The sequence below is a fragment of the Thamnophis elegans genome, chromosome 2 (genome assembly GCF_009769535.1).
Source record: "Thamnophis elegans isolate rThaEle1 chromosome 2, rThaEle1.pri, whole genome shotgun sequence".
Lineage (NCBI taxonomy): Eukaryota > Metazoa > Chordata > Lepidosauria > Squamata > Colubridae > Thamnophis > Thamnophis elegans.
In genome coordinates this window covers 49598498-49614606 of record NC_045542.1, presented here as the reverse complement: position 1 = coordinate 49614606, position 16109 = coordinate 49598498, and the positions used below count along the sequence as shown (strand labels likewise).

General features: G+C 37.0%; 2 protein-coding genes across 8 annotated transcripts in view; one reads left to right on the top strand and one right to left on the bottom strand.

The window, feature by feature from the left end:
- CCDC57 (coiled-coil domain containing 57) overlaps nt 1-16109 on the top strand; it is a 74652-nt gene that overhangs the window by 5846 nt on the left and 52697 nt on the right. For all 7 annotated transcript variants that reach the window (XM_032209344.1, XM_032209343.1, XM_032209345.1 and 4 more), the window contains 5 exons: nt 4077-4185; nt 5259-5360; nt 11496-11653; nt 12862-12936; nt 14192-14392. In XM_032209344.1, coding sequence (XP_032065235.1) covers nt 4077-4185; nt 5259-5360; nt 11496-11653; nt 12862-12936; nt 14192-14392 — 645 coding nt within the window. The remainder of the gene's footprint in view (nt 1-4076; nt 4186-5258; nt 5361-11495; nt 11654-12861; nt 12937-14191; nt 14393-16109) is intronic.
- Nucleotides 1-16109, bottom strand: part of LOC116503140 — an 83144-nt gene that overhangs the window by 26310 nt on the left and 40725 nt on the right. The gene's annotated exons all lie outside the window — the stretch shown is intronic.

The following is a 16109-nucleotide window of genomic DNA, read 5'->3' as shown; positions in this document are numbered from 1 at the left end:
TCCTCTTCTGTTCTTCCACGTTGTTGAGTCATGCTTGGGCTTCCACTGCATACATATAGTCAAACATACAATCAATGATGATAAAGGGATTGGAATGAATTCCAAATACTGTTTATTGAATCCTTTCCTTATTTAATAGTTTATTGGATTTAATAAATGGATTTATTTATTCATTAAATGTATGTCACTGCATCTTAGCAGCTACCAATGGTTTACAACAGTTACAGAATACATCAAGTAAAATGTCAACAATAAAAAACTGTTGAATACACATTTAATGAATTAATTAAAACCACAATGCATCAATAAAGATAGAAAGAAACAATCATAGTTAACTCTTCAATAGAGTATCACTCCAAATAGAGTGGCTGGAACTTGACTGAAAATAGTATTTAAAGGAGTTATACATGTAATAGCTTTTTATTTTTAAAAAAATGCTGCTCCAGAAATCTCAGCATGATTAAAGAAGTTTCTAGGGTAATCTCTTATTTTACAATGACATGGATATCGGCAGAGTAAGGAGGTAGCAGGGAATTGTGCTAGCCCCAAACATGCTGTGAATAGCTTCACCCCTAAAGTTTATACATCTCTGACCCTGCTGTTCTGTCAAAAGACATTAAAACCCTTTTTAAAGAATGATATTGGAGACTGGTTTATATTTTTGCCCCGTACTCACTAACAAATTGATTACGTAGTATTTTCATTGTGTTTTCTATTAGAGTGTGTTTATGTGGAGGGGATGTGTAGGTGTATTTGCTTCTGTTATGTTAGTCACACAGTTATTTCATTAAGCTAAATGGCCTGACCACATAAATTCACATGATAGAATTACAGTAACCAAAGATGCAGTGAGCAGACCCACAGTGGATCTGAAGCACTTTTCCTGCTTTTGCTCTGAATATTGTATACCTCTAAAGGTGTCACAATTTTTGACAATAAATCTATTTACCCTAACCTTGAGTCTGCTTGAAAATGAGAAGCTGAGCTGCCATATCTAGTATGAAGTTTTGACTATATATATATATATATATATATATATATATATATATATATATATATATATATATATATCATATATCATATATCATATATCATATATCATATATCATATATCATATATCATATATCATATATCATATATATGTTATATTTATGCTGATAAATAAATAAAGGGAGACTAGTATAGATCTATTTCAAGCTATTTAGCTCTCATCAGCTAGCCATACCCATGTTGGGAATCGAACCTGTGCTCTATTGCCTCTTAGGCAGATGTGTTAACCATTGAGCTACAGAGCTCGACTCCTTATCAGCCAGCCAGGGTGAGAGGTATATATTTATATATTTATTTATCAGCATAAATATAACAAATGTAACAAAAAGGCAACAGTAAAAAATATTGGGTTTCTGTCTGGATGGTCTCTGTGACGAGCCGAAGACAGAGAGTGGAAGTGTGACCTTCCTCCCATATTTGGGCATACCAGGGGTTGTGACTTTAAATATATACCTCTCACCCTGGCTGGCTGATAAGGAGTCGAGCTCTGTAGCTCAATGGTTAACACATCTGCCTAAGAGGCAATAGAGCACAGGTTCGATTCCCAACATGGGTATGGCTAGCTGATGAGAGCTAAATAGCTTGAAATAGATCTATACTAGTCTCCCTTTATTTATTTATCAGCATAAATATAACAAATGTAACAAAAAGGCAACAGTAAAAATATTGGGTTTCTGTCTGGATGGTCTCTGTGACGAGCCGAAGACAGAGAGTGGAAATGTGACCTTCCTCCCATATTTGGGCATACCAGGGGTTGTGACTTTATATATATATATATATATATATATATGTATATGTATATGTATATGTATATGTATATGTATATGTATATGTATATGTATATGTATATGTATATGTATATGTATATGTATATGTAAATGTAAATGTATATGTATATATGTATATATGTATATATGTATATATGTATATATGTATATATGTGTGTGTGCGTGTGTGTGTGTGTGTCACAACCCCTGGTAAGCCCCAATTACACTCTTGTGACGAGCCGATTGACAGATGTTGGAAGCAGTTAGCTTCCTCCCATAATTGGGGCTTACCAGGGGTTGTGACACTAATATATACCTTCTTCCCTGGCTTCAGCTGATAAGGAGGAGACCTGTGGCTTGATGGCTAAGACGTTTGCCTAAGATGCAATACAGCACAGGTTCGAATCCCAGTAAGGGTATGGCTAGCTGATGAGAGCTAAATAGCTTGAAATAGATCTATACTAGTCCCCCTTATTTATTTATCAGCACAAATAAACACACACACACACACACACACACACACACACACACACACACACACACACACATATATATATATATATATATATATATATATATATATATATATATAAATAATTCATTCATTACTGCTACAAAGGACCATAAACTATTATTAATTTCATATCAATTTAACTGAATTATGACTGGAGTATGTCATATGATTATCTAAAGCCAGTTATCCATGAGGCTAAGTAAAAGAAGCTTTAATCCCAACTCCCCTAGTTGTTCTCCAGTCTCACATCACACAAACATAGTACATAATTCATTTCCAAGTGTGGCAGTTGCCTAGTCCTCTCTATTCAGTTCTTCCCCCCCCCCCAAAAAAAAGAGAAATGGGGCTATAGATAGGCTGAGAAAAACAAGTCCTCTTTTATAGAACTCACTGCTTTCTAACAGCAATTGATCATGCTGGCTTTTCTGTGCTCCATTAGGTAGCTTATGTGTATTGCATACCCATATTGCAGGAAGATGTGAAATGGTGGGGACTACAAGAAGATAGAACAACAAGCAGTCAGCATGATTGTGAGGTTCAAATTCTTATGTGGATGGGAACATGGAGGAAAGTCTATTTTATGTTGGTGTTCTTTTTGTCACTGGGTAGCGGTAGCAGAAATTATGAAACCTTCCTGTACAAAATGGATGTAGACTTTACATTCCTAAAATGGTAACTTTTGAGTTAGTTGCTATATAACTTATGTTGTTAGAACCACAGGAAAAGAGATCCAACAGTTAGTGACTGACTAGATTGCACATGTTTTACAAATAAGACCATAGCAGATAACAAAATGCATTCTAGCATAGGGATGAGCTAGCCAGTGGCAACCTGTAGCTTATATATGACCTCAATACTTGAATATATTAACCAAATTCTCATTCCAAACTAAAGAATAAAGTGTAGAGGGCTGCATTTACATATCATCTGTAACAGAGAAGGCATGCATCCTATGTCACAAAAGATGACATTGTTTTACAGAATGGAGCATGTCCATCCCATGAGATTTGGTGGGATAGCAGAAACAATTAGAAACAGATGGTGGGTCAAGTACCCTGGCCTACATCATATAAAGCTGTATAAGTGGTATTCAGCACCATTAATTATATTTACAAAACTGCTAGGATCTAGTTCTAGTGCATTCATTTAGCAGTGATCTTATGTGGGTATTTTGTGGTGCATCCAAAATTGCTCATAATGTGTTCTGGACTAGCTGCATCTTCCAAATGATCTTCAAGGGAACCCTTATACACATGCTGTAGTCCAACTGGGAAGTGAATAAGGCATAAGTGACTATAAATATACCTCCTGATCCAGAAAAAATAAATAAAACTGGATACAAATAGATTTGCAAATACCAGCTGGCCACAGCTGCCAGCGAAAATTCACAGATTGCACACCCATTCGTTTGTATTAGGGAGTGGCATTTCATCCCGCGATAAAGAGAGAAGGTCTCCAGTGCCAATGGAAAGTCACAGCCACTTGGTTAAAGACTGTTCCTTCCCACTAAGATCCTATCAATCTTTAGGCATTGGGGGGAAAAAACTTGACAGCATCACTTAGATGAACTAGGGCACAAATATATAGTTGTTTATTATCAGCATACTGATAATACTTAAACCCTGTACTGACAGATAGCCTCACCCAATAGTTTTATGTAGACATTACACTGGAATGGAAAGAGAAATATATTTCTGACAGATCGGTATTTGCTCTGAATATTACTAATTCCTTGATTTCATAGTTCCAAAGATGCTGACATCAGCCATTGTCATGAGGAATATGAAAATATGAAAGAACAATTGGAGAGAAAGCTCCAGGAAGTCGATGGTGAACTTGCTTTGCAAAGACAGGTACAGAAGGCATAACAAACAATTTGAATAGGGAAACATTTATATTTTCCTTTCAGTAAACAAAAAGAATGTGTTCATTGTTCTGAGTATTACCCTCCTTCTAGTCTATTCCCCTGCAATTCAATTTATGTGATTTTATTAAACATCTTACATTAAATAAAGATTTACATAGAGGTGGGAATAGTCTATTCCAGTGTTTCTCAACCTTGGCAACTTGAAGATGTCCGGACTTCAATTCCCAGAATTTCCCAGCCAGCATCATTCTATATATTAGGGAATATGTGCTTTACCTCCTAACATGGCATCATCCTCTTGAAAAAAATTGGTAAAATTGTTTCTAGTAAAACAAGATGGTGTAAAATACTTTACAGAGGGGTGCAGCCAAAACGCTGTGCTAAATTTGCCAACCTTGAATTTCAGGAAGGTCATTACTATAAATCAAAAACAGTTTGCAAGGGCTAAATAAACACTCTGGCCAGTGCCAACACCTAGTCCTTCTCTGATTTCAGGATTGCAGTTTTGTAACATTAAAAAGATCTGTTGGCTAACAAGGCATTTTAAGTATTAACTGACATGTTTCTTTACTGTATACTGCTTTCTGTCATTTGATTGCAAGAACCTTGTTATAGTGTGTATATAAATATATCTCAAAGAATCATTTATAGTTTTTTCAAATAATATAGTAAACAACTATAAACCTGGCGAACATGGATGAATAACAAAACCCAAAGAACAGGGATATAGCCACATACATAGAAATAGTAATATTTTTGAAATATACAACTAATTGATAGAATTATAATAGAGCAGCATAAATAAAATAGCAATATGACATACAGTGTCTTTTTTTTTCTTCTACTATGGTACATTGGAGCCCAAACAGTCATGCACACCCCAAAAAAACCCTCAGCTTGTTGAAGCTGAAAAGACTAGTAGTGCTAATTTACAAAAACATCTCCATATATTCAATATATATTGTAAAAAAAAACAATTTGTAAGCCCTTAAAAGTTATTTATTTTGTATTATTTTATGATATTACAATATTATTACAATTGTATGTGTTTTATTTCAGGAACTTCTTGTAGAAATTGACACAGAAATTAAAAAAAGAGAGCATGAGTTTCGACAGAAAGCAAATGAAATGAGCAACTTAGTTCTGTCCCATGAGCTTAAGGTAATTGCTATCAAGTGTAAACATGCAGATATGTTGTGGTATTACTCTCAATTTTTTATTCTGATACACTGAAATCATGTTCTGTTTTCATAAAGCAGTTGACGTGATGTATCAGTGCCTGGAGGATGTGAGGGTCTGGATGGGGGTTAACAAGCTGGCTCTCAATCCTGACAAGACCGAGTGGCTTGTGTTTTTTCCTCCCACAAATTGGCAAGGTATTCCATCTCTCAGGCTGGGGGGGGGTGTGAAATTATACGCCCCTCAGACAGGGTTCGCAATTTGGGAGTCCTCCTGGACCCACAGCTGACCTTAGATCACCATTTGTTGGCTGTGACCAGGGGGGCATTTGCCCAGGTTCGCCTGGTGCACCAATTGCGGCCCTACCTGAACCGGGATCACTCATGCCCTTGTGACCTCAAGGCTGGACTACTGCAACGCGCTCTACATGGGGCAGCCCTTGAAGAGTGCTTGGAGACTTCAGCTGGTCCAGAATGCAGCCGCGCGAGCGATTGTGGGTGCGCCACGGTACACCCACGTTACATCTATCCTCCGCGAGCTGCACTGGCTGCCTATTGGTCTCCGGATACGCCTCAAGGTGCTAGTTATCACTTATAAAGCCCTACATGGTATTGGACCTGGGTACTTGAGAGACCGCCTCGTGCCAATTACCTCCCATAGACCCATTAGATCCCACAGATTAGGCCTCCTCCGAATTCCATCTGCCGGCCAATGTCGGCTGGCGACCACCCGGAGGAGAGCCCTTCCGGACAGCCACTAAGACCTGGCTGTCCCAGCAAGCCTGGGGTTGAGTTTCCCCCCCCCACTCGAATTTGTTTTGCTTGTTGTGTTTTTAAATTGTTGTATCACTGTCCTGTTTTTGTCTTACTTTCTGTATTTGTTCCCCTTTCCTTGGTTTTTGTTCAGCCGCCCTGAGTCCCTTCGGGGAATAGGTCGGCCTACAAATCAAATAAATACCAATACCAATAACCAGACAAACTTATTTCAGCTATTAAGAAGTAATTTAAAGAGAATTATTTTAAGGAGTACCGTATTTTTCGGAGTATAAGACGCACCCAGGTGTTTGTTTTTTTTAATTAAATCTTTCTTTGGATAAAGTTTTTTTTCCATTTTTATAACATATAACCATATTACATAAAACCATATTACATTTATGTAACCATATTACATAAAACATCATATTATATTATTAAATGTTACATCAATTCGTCTTACCATCAACTCCCAAAAACAATTATTGGCTCTTCTGCTCTCCATACACCATATTTGTACCTTATCCATCATCTTCTTCCTCTCTCCTCCTCACTAACCCCTTTCTTCCCTCTGTCATCCTTCTCTACTTCCCCTTCCTCTCTCCTCCTCTCTCCCCTTTCCACTCCTCCTTTCTCTCCTCCTCTTCCTCCCCCCCTGCCCTCTCTTCTTCGCTTACCTCTCTCCTCTACTTCACACCCTTCATCTCATTTACTTGGTGTATTTCAGCCTCTGAGCAAACTCCATTTTATATTGATGGTATTTATAATTCCTTTTCAATATACATATTTAATTTTAACATATATCTTCCTCCTCCTTTTTTTAAAAGAGAAATATATATGTACGTATATACTAATTGTATTTTTGAACCACTACCACCTTGGCTATTTTTAGCCAAGATGTGGGCCTGGTTACAATTCCCAGCTATTCTCATATATTTACATAATTATTCATCCTTACATGCCCCAAATTTGTAATTCTGTCTTTATAATCTCAATAATTTCCCATTGTAAGTATATTCCATGTTCCCTCTCCATTTTTCCATATCTTGGCTTAGGTTACCCTTAATTGTCTTTAAATAATAATCCTTACTGTTCAATGCTCATTAGAATCTACTATATAGAATAACAAGTGGTACACATATCACTTTGTTCATCATTTTAGGAGTTCTATATATGTCCATATTTCATATATTTTAATCCATACTTAATTGTCTGTCCATTGTCATATTCAATCAATTAGCAACTCAGTTTAATTATCATGTATAAAGGTAAATCACATATCTCTGCTTTACATTCTCCCCATATCAGTTTCATATTTGTCCATATTCCATATATTTTAACCTTTATTTAATTGTCTTTCCATTATCATATTCAACCAGTTGGAAACTCAGTTTTATTATCATGTATAGGAGTAAACCACATAGCTTTATATTTCCCCATATAACAGTTTCTAATTTTCCTAGTAAGTCTTATATCCCACTTCTTTATTCCTTTCTTCTCCCTTTTCTTTGTTTTGACATGTCAAACTTTCCCAAGCGACTTTCAAACCCAATGAAATCTTTTGTATATCCCTTTGTTGGGACATAGCCCCCTTCTTCAGTTTTCCCTATGCCACTGTCAAAGTCAGAGAGATCTTTTGTCTCCTTTTTATTTCCTTTTGTTGGGACACACACACCCTTTTCAATTTTCCCTGTACCGCTGTCAAACCCAATGAAGTTTTTTGTTTGCTTTTTATTTTCCACCATTTCTATGTTCATTATCCTCCCCCTCTTCTTCCTTCTCTTCTTTAACTTCCTGCTTCTTAGAATTCAAAATTCTATTTAAACTTGATTTTAATGATTTATTTTTTATAATTTCACGTAGTTCTTCAAATTCCCACCTTTCCATAATATCCAGTTCCAAAGTTACAGTTAGTTATACAATTCTTATTTCAGAGTTCTGTTCCACCTTAAATTTAGCTAATTTAGCTAATGTGATGAGGAAGGGAGGCGGGAGCCATCTTGTTCCTTTGTTCTTCCTTAATGTCCAGTTCCAAAATTACAGTTAGTTATACAGTTCTTATTTCAAAGTCCTGGTCCACCTTAAATTTAGTTAATTCAGCTAACGTGAAGGGAAGAGAAGCAGGAGCCATCTTGATCTTTTGCAGGAAAAAAAAACTTTGCATTTTCCCGGCTCCTGATTTTATTATTTTTTTCCCCCTTGTTATCTTCCACCTCTTGCAGGTTATAGTTGCTCAAAATATATTAATTGGGACAAACTCGTATACAGCCAAACTCCGGTATGTTACTCTTCGTCTCCTGCTTTTCCAACTTCTGATTTATGGCAATTAGTTAAATAAATCTTCCAACTCGGGTTTTTGCATTCCATTCGCTGCAGGCAAGATTAGATTATCAGTGAAAAAATAGAATTTTTTTTCTTGATTTTTTTTCCTTTGTTACATTCCACCTCTGATTAATTGGAGTTGCTTAAGATATGTTAGTTAGAAGAAACTCCGACGAAGCAAATCTTCATGGTCCTCGACTCTTTTAAAAACACAGTCTTTTCAAGTCCAAAACCAAATTTAGAGTTTGTGTTTGAGTGGGTTTGTCACTTCTCTACTTTCTCTCTTCTGTACAAATTGTTTCAAGCAAATGGCTCTCTTTTGGGCTAGTGATTCAACCCTCCATTTCCCCCTTCTTTTTGCCAAAATCCCGATCAGTCCATCAATATTATTTATGCTCTCAAGGTTCTTTGCCCTTTCCAAATTCTGATTTATAACTGTGGGTTAATAGAACTTCTTACCAGGCTTTCATCTCATCCTGCACGCTCCTGTCTAGTGCCTGAAGCCATCTTCTTGTGCAGCCATGTTGCCATGCTGCTGCCCCGACTCCGATTCGGAGAGCAAATCTCCGACCTATGGGGGATCTGTTGCACTCCCTCTAGGTCTGATGAGCACCTGCCCCTTCTTTACCCCCACAGGGAGATTCTGATCCAAAAAAGGATCTTGGAATTGGTTTGTCAGACAGGGCTCATGTGAGGCTCTTCAGACCTCACACCCCCCATGTCTGTCCAGCTGGAGAACTTCCGGTTGACTCAGATGCACCAAGATTTTGAAGGGGTAAATTTTTAAAAAAGCTTTTGCCTCCCTAGCTCCCAGGAGCACTCTGCACTCTGTTTTTTTGTGAAAAATGGGGGATGCAGAGAGTTTGGAGGTCTGCAAAGTTCCCTTGGGGGCCGGAGACGGCAAAAATGCAACACATGGAGGCTCGATCCTCCTAAAGGGTAAGGCTTTTTTCGGTCTCCACTTTTCTCTATCCCTCCCATAGCAGGACAGGACTAAACATATCTCTGCATGCTTTATTTTTCCCCCCTTCCCTCTGACTGGCGACCACACAGAGCTACTTGACCCAAGGAGCAGCAGTTGGCTCGCTTCTTCTCTTCAGTGAGGAGGGAAAGACAGACCCAAGGGGGATATTGAACTGCCGCCGCCGCGCTTGACCGGGAACAGCCCATTGGGTGAGAAGGGATGGGGATGCCTTCCATTTGGATTAATGGTTCCTCGCGGTGGCGCCTGAGTGACAAAAGGGACGCCCACAGAAAACAACCCGGCAAGGCTGCCTCCTTGAACAACTGGGCTTGTTCACAGCCCTCTTTGCAACCCCACTTCCTTAGTCTCAGGGTAAAAGCAGGTGCCAGGCTGCAGGGAGACGCGTGACCTGGTGCTCCTGCATTCCGAAGTTTCTTTTCCATCCTGCACTTCTGCCACTAGCCAAGATCCCAACAATACCAATAGTTTTTCCTGGAGAGAAAGTGAAGATCTAGCATCCTGAGAAAAGCCTTTGTGGTGAGACCAGTCCTCTTTCCTTCCTCCACCCCCCCTCCCCCAAACCTCCTGGATCTATCATGCAGTACTTATTGCTATTGCTGCTATTGTGCCCAGCTACCGTATCTCTTTGCTGCATGGCAGACCCGAGCGAAGTGTGTGTGTGTGTGTGTGTGTGTGTGTGTGTGTGTGTGAGCGATCTCTCCATGAAGGCTTTTCCCAGGATGCTAGATTGGGAAGTTAAAACCTGGAATGGGATACAATCAAGCTTGAATCAAAGGCTCCTGAGAGCACTGCTCTGCCACCCGAAAATGCTATTACTGCGATTTCTGCCACCTGGAACCGCCCGAGAGGGGGCAGGCAAAGTGGGCACTGCAGAGATTGCGGTACCAGCGTTTTGGGTGGCAGCCTTTGTAGAGAGGAGATCATTCCTCTCCCTTCCCTTCCTCCACCCGCACCCCCCCTTTCAATCTCTCCAGATGTGCTTATTGCTATTGTTGCTATTGTGCCCAGCTACCGTATCTCGTTGCTGCATGACAGATCCGGGCGGATTGGGGGGTAGTGGTGGAGGAAGGGAAGAGAAAAGATCTCCTCTCCACGAAGGCTTTTCTCAGAAACCAAAGTCTTTGAATCAAGCTTGATTGTACCCCATTCCAGGTTTTTAACTTCTCAATCTAGCATTCTGGGAAATCTAGCATCTCTGAGATACCTTTCGTTTGCAGAAAGAGGAGGAGGGCGGCGTAAAGCAGCGCCTCCTTAAACCAAAGCCTCTGAGTAACTGGGAAAGAAAACTGTGCTTTTCGGGTGGCAGTTTTCGATAGGTTCCAAGTGCGGCTTTCTTTCCCAGTTAGAGACTTTGGTATACTCCACCCTCACCCTCCTCCTCCTCCTGCAAGTGAAAGATGCTCAGAGACTCTTCAGGCAGCTCAGGGGAGTCAATGGCCACAATGACTTCACTCCCCAGCAATGTGAGGAGCCGCTGCCACCGCCTTATCCCTCCCGGGAGCTGAGAGGTGGAGCCCCGAAAGCGAAACATCTCTCCAGCTACTGCGATCTCTGCAGCACCCACTTCACCTCTCCCTTTTCCAGACGACCCAGGCGGCTATATTCATAGTATGATTTTCACCCTCTTTTTTTGGGGGGGGGGGAAGACCCAGATTTTCACCCTCTTTTTTTGTGGGGGGGGGGGAAGGTGCATCTTATACTCCAAAAAATACGGTACATCCCAGAAACAATATTTTTCCCTATTTGTTCATCATTTCAGATGAGTGACAAAGAAGTAGTTATTTTAGTCCTTAATTCAGATGTAACAGTGTTTAACATTGCCACAGCTGGCATTAATGTTGTTTCTGAACTGAGTAAGCTGCCTTAATGAATAGTAATTGAAAATATACAAAACTCTTAGTTTGTCTACCCTATCCTATGTTTCAAATCCATTTCAAATAAAAGTGTGTTTGTGTTCATAAATATGTTATGTAACTGATAGTAACAGATAGTACTTTCTATAATTTTAAATTTTATGAAAACTATTTAATAGATTATTCTATTCTTTCATTTTGAAAGGTGAAATTGTTGACCAAAGAATTAGAGGCTTTGAAAGAAGCTGGAATGAAAGCAGCAGAATCACTGAAAGTGGCAGAAGCAGCTAATTTGGAGCTTGAAAAACAAGTTAGATGCAAAGATTGGGAAATAAAAGCTAATACAGCCGTAAAAGATGCTCAGTACTGTATCATTCCACTCATTAAAAAAGGGGGTGTTTCCATTAATTTTCCTTCTTTTCTTTTCTATTTTTTTCTTCTTCTTCCTTCTTTTCTTGTATCTTGAAGAAGAAAATATGGGCTTTTAAAATATATTACAAAGCAGTTAGTCAAAGATGTCTCTGAGTTTGGGCATGACTCCAGAATCCATACATATCTTTTCCTTAACTATACAGTTAGTTCACCTTAATCCCATGACAAAATACTAACTCTAGATTGTATATTCTATGCTCATAAATTCAGACAATTTCAGGTTGACTTGTATAATACCTAATTCAAATAGTATTGCACGCTTTTTAAAATTAGAATTAGATGAAATTCTACTACAGCAAAGAACAGACATACTCATTTTCATATCTGCCGAGTTGTATATGAAATAATGTTCCTCATATAAAATAAAAAAAACATTACATGTAGTCCTTAACTTATGACCACAATTGAACATTTTCTGTTCCTGTGAAATATTTAAGTGAGTTTTCCCCCATTTTACAATCTTTCTCGCCACAGTTAAATTAATCATTGAAGTTGTTAAATTAGTAATATAGTGGTTAAGTGAATTGACTTCCCCATTGACTTTGCATGTGCAAAAATCGCAAAAAGTGGTCACATCACCTAGGGACGCTACAATCATCATAAATATGAATTAGCTGTCAAGTAGCTGCATTTTGAACAAATGACCATGGGGATGCTGCAACAGTCAGGAGTGTAAAAAATGGTCATAGATCACTTTTTTCAATGCCATTGTAACTTTGATCAGTCACTAAATGAACTGTTATAAATTGAGGACTACCTGTAATTCTAAACTAGACAGAATATATTCTCACTTGCATGTATGATGCAGTCACTTTTTGTCCATTAGGTGGATTACAATGAGAAAGTAAAATTCAAAAATGAAAGAATAATTTCATCTTTGTATAGGAACCATGTAGCTAAAAAGGGTCTAGTCCCAGTGTAATAATATATATTTGAATTATGCAACTTCAACCTTTTAATGTCCTTGAAGATGATTTATTTTGTATCAGAAAATTTGCTGATTTTATCCCAATTTTCTTAAAATATGCTTTGGCAATTACTTATCTTCAGACTTTTTCATAAAAAGCTTGATAATTTTATGCATTGCCTCTTTGTATAAAGTAAATTATTTTACTTTTCTCCAATGTTTGACAATGTAGGATACAGGATTTAGAAAGTAAACTTGCTTCAATGCAGCTTGGCTGGGAAAAAGAAAAAGAAACATTTGAGAGAAAGTAAGTTCTTTCAACATATGCCCTCATTTTATAAATATACTGTGAACATTGAATGTATTCATTTCATTAAAAGTGGAGGATTCTACTTTTAAAAACCAACAATTGGTATATCAGTTTGTCTGAAGGCTTTTCTTCACTATTTTAGCATTTGGAAAATGTGTGTATGTTGCCGTTTTAGGACTGAATTTTTCCACATCAGCAAAAAAAAAAGTACAAATCAGTTGTCAATTTTCTGTGAATTGAGTGTTTGATATCTTTGGTTTCATATACTAGCAAGACTTTTATCTAATAAGAGTGTAGTATAGTACAGTTCAGTACAATACAATAGTAAGCATTCCCAAAGATGCCTTTCCAAAGGCAACTGGACTTTCTTGTGTTTTTTTCTTGAAAAATTTTGCTTCTCATTCAAGAAACATCTTCAGTTCTGAACTTGTCATTGCTCCCTAGCATCAATTTATTTAGTGTTCTATTTTTTGAAAACCAAGAGAGAAAAAAGGAGGTAAACGAAATAAACTTTATTAAGGAAATCAGATTACATGAAAATCTTCTAAAAATGGTTATTTTAAAAACGTTGTTTGTGTATCGTTTAGTTTCTCAAGCATTAACTTTGATCTCTTTACAATATCTGGAGAATGTACATAGCATAACTTTTGTAATCCTGTTTAGCTAATTTACCAAGGTTTAATTGGAGATCTAATTAAGTGTTTAAAAACTAAAGAAAATACATTATCTTGACTTTCATTCATAGGATTGAATGAAACATGTGCTTATCATTGGATGAGTATATGTTAAAGAGCTGACAAGTTGCAGGTGTTCCGTTTCCCTTTTCTATGCAACCAATGAAAGACTAGTTGGCCTTGTGTTTCAGAAGAGATTGAAACAATTGTTTATATACTGCTGTATTGCAGTTTGTATATAGACATATGCAATTTTGTCTCATTTGTGATAATATTCAGATCAATATTACATTAAGCTCCTGTTTCCTATTCCAATGCTAGCATTACCATACTGGCTAAATTGTATGTTACTATGATTAAAATATGCCACCATTTTTTATCCCTGATTACTATATTTAAATGTGGATTATTAATTATCATCATAATCCCAACACCCAAGTGTGACTCGAGGTCCTTGAAAGGCAAGGTGATCAGACTTGAAAAGTTTTACTATATGTATGTTAAGTATTATGTTTTTTCCCCTAGTAGCAAGGATTGCAACACCCAAATAAAAACTGTCTTTTTGTGTTCTTTCAAAGGCATGCTACAATAGATCACTTTGCCAGAGAAAAGGAGGCAGTGATTGCTTCAATGAAACAAGCTCATGTTGAACAAACACACAGATGGAAAAATCAAATCCAAAAACTACAGACAAATAAGAAAACTTTGGAAATGAAATTAGATGAGGCTGAGTATAGGTTTAGAGACCAGTTGAGAGAAAAAGAGACTATAATTGAAAAGTAAGTATGGCTTGATTTGTCTTGGTCTGATTCAATCTAATGTGATCTACTATTACAGAATGATATTATCCATTTTATATTAGGGCCTTGTGCCATATTTGTTTTCAAATTTCCAATACATTACCAACAGTTAATGTGGGTTGTTTTATACTTTGTTAAATAAATACATGTAAAAATAATTTTTTAAAATACCTGAGTCAGACCACTTTAAAACCTGCTTTGTTGAGAAGCTACTTTCATCAGGTCATTCCACAATTCAGCTGAAAATAGCCGTTTTGAACTCTTCCACTATTTGTACTATTTCCATTCAGGTTGAGATGATAAGACCAACTTCCTCTTTAAGGACCTCTTGCAGAAGTATTCCTCTTGCAGGAGTATTATACCTGCATTAGAGCTGATTATTACAAAATTTGTATCACATTAAAAGCTCATATTTTAAGTTTTTTTTAAATAACAGCTACCTTTGTTAGTATGTATCTTCTTTTTGTATGTGTCTTTATCTTTCTTTAGATAGGAGTTCGAGGGCAAAGTGTATTATTGATGCATAAGTCATTGTGAGAGCATTTCTGTGTGCATAATGGAATAAATATGATTTCCCTTAAAGAGACAGTGAATAAATCTGGTCTGAGTGATGCTCCATTTCCAAACAAGCACAGTGAAAATTAGGGTGGAAATATGTTGTATCTCTCCATTTGTTAATGGATTGACTTCACAGTTCAAATGTGAAGACTCCACAGAAGTGGTTCAGTGCACTAGATTATGAAAGTCATTATCTAAAAATTGGGGTGAAAATCAATATTTTCTCTCCATACTCGATGGAATAAATAGGGACAGTCCTGCCGTTCTGGTTTAGATTCCCAGGGCTCAAGGAATTGGGTTTTAATATGTAAAAATAGAAATCTGGAGGGATTTGGTTTGTTGTTTTTACTGCTTTCCAATGTGTAAATTTGTATATTTTTAAAGAATGTACACAAAAGAAAAAAATGTCAAGAAATGATTCTTGGGACTTTCTTTACAGTAGTAATACTAAATTACTACCGTACTATACAGTAAAACTAAAGTCGAAATTTCACACACCAGCAATAGAGTCTAATTGATATATAGTAAATGTGTCTTTGATATGTCTTCAGCTTTAAGGCACTCAGCAGCTCTTAAAGGTTCTTAGAATAGCCTGAGAATGTGGCCTTTACTGAAGACAGATCAGTTGAAAGTATTTGCTCATACTTCATGTACTGAGTGGCAGGTCACGTTGTGTCAAGATGCAGATTTATTGATTAAGAATATCACTTATGAATATATATATGTATGTATGTATGTATGTATGTATGTATGTTATATTTGTGCTGATAAATAAATAAAGGGAGACTAGTATAGATAAAGAATATCACTTATGAATATATATATATGTGTGTGTGTGTGTGTGTGTGTGTGTGTATGTATGTATATATACATACATACATACATACACACACACACACACACACACACACACACACACACACACATAACAATATACAGACGTATACATAACATTTATTTTTTGTCAACCATGAACTTACTGTGCTTTTAATAATAAAGAATACAGTATGTTTTTATATAAAAGTGCACTGTTTGGAATATTTATATAATTTGTTTTTAGAGAAATTATGAGGATAAATAGCCATTGAAAGCACTAAGATAATCTCTTGTCAATTTACTCAGAAGTACGAATCAGTTT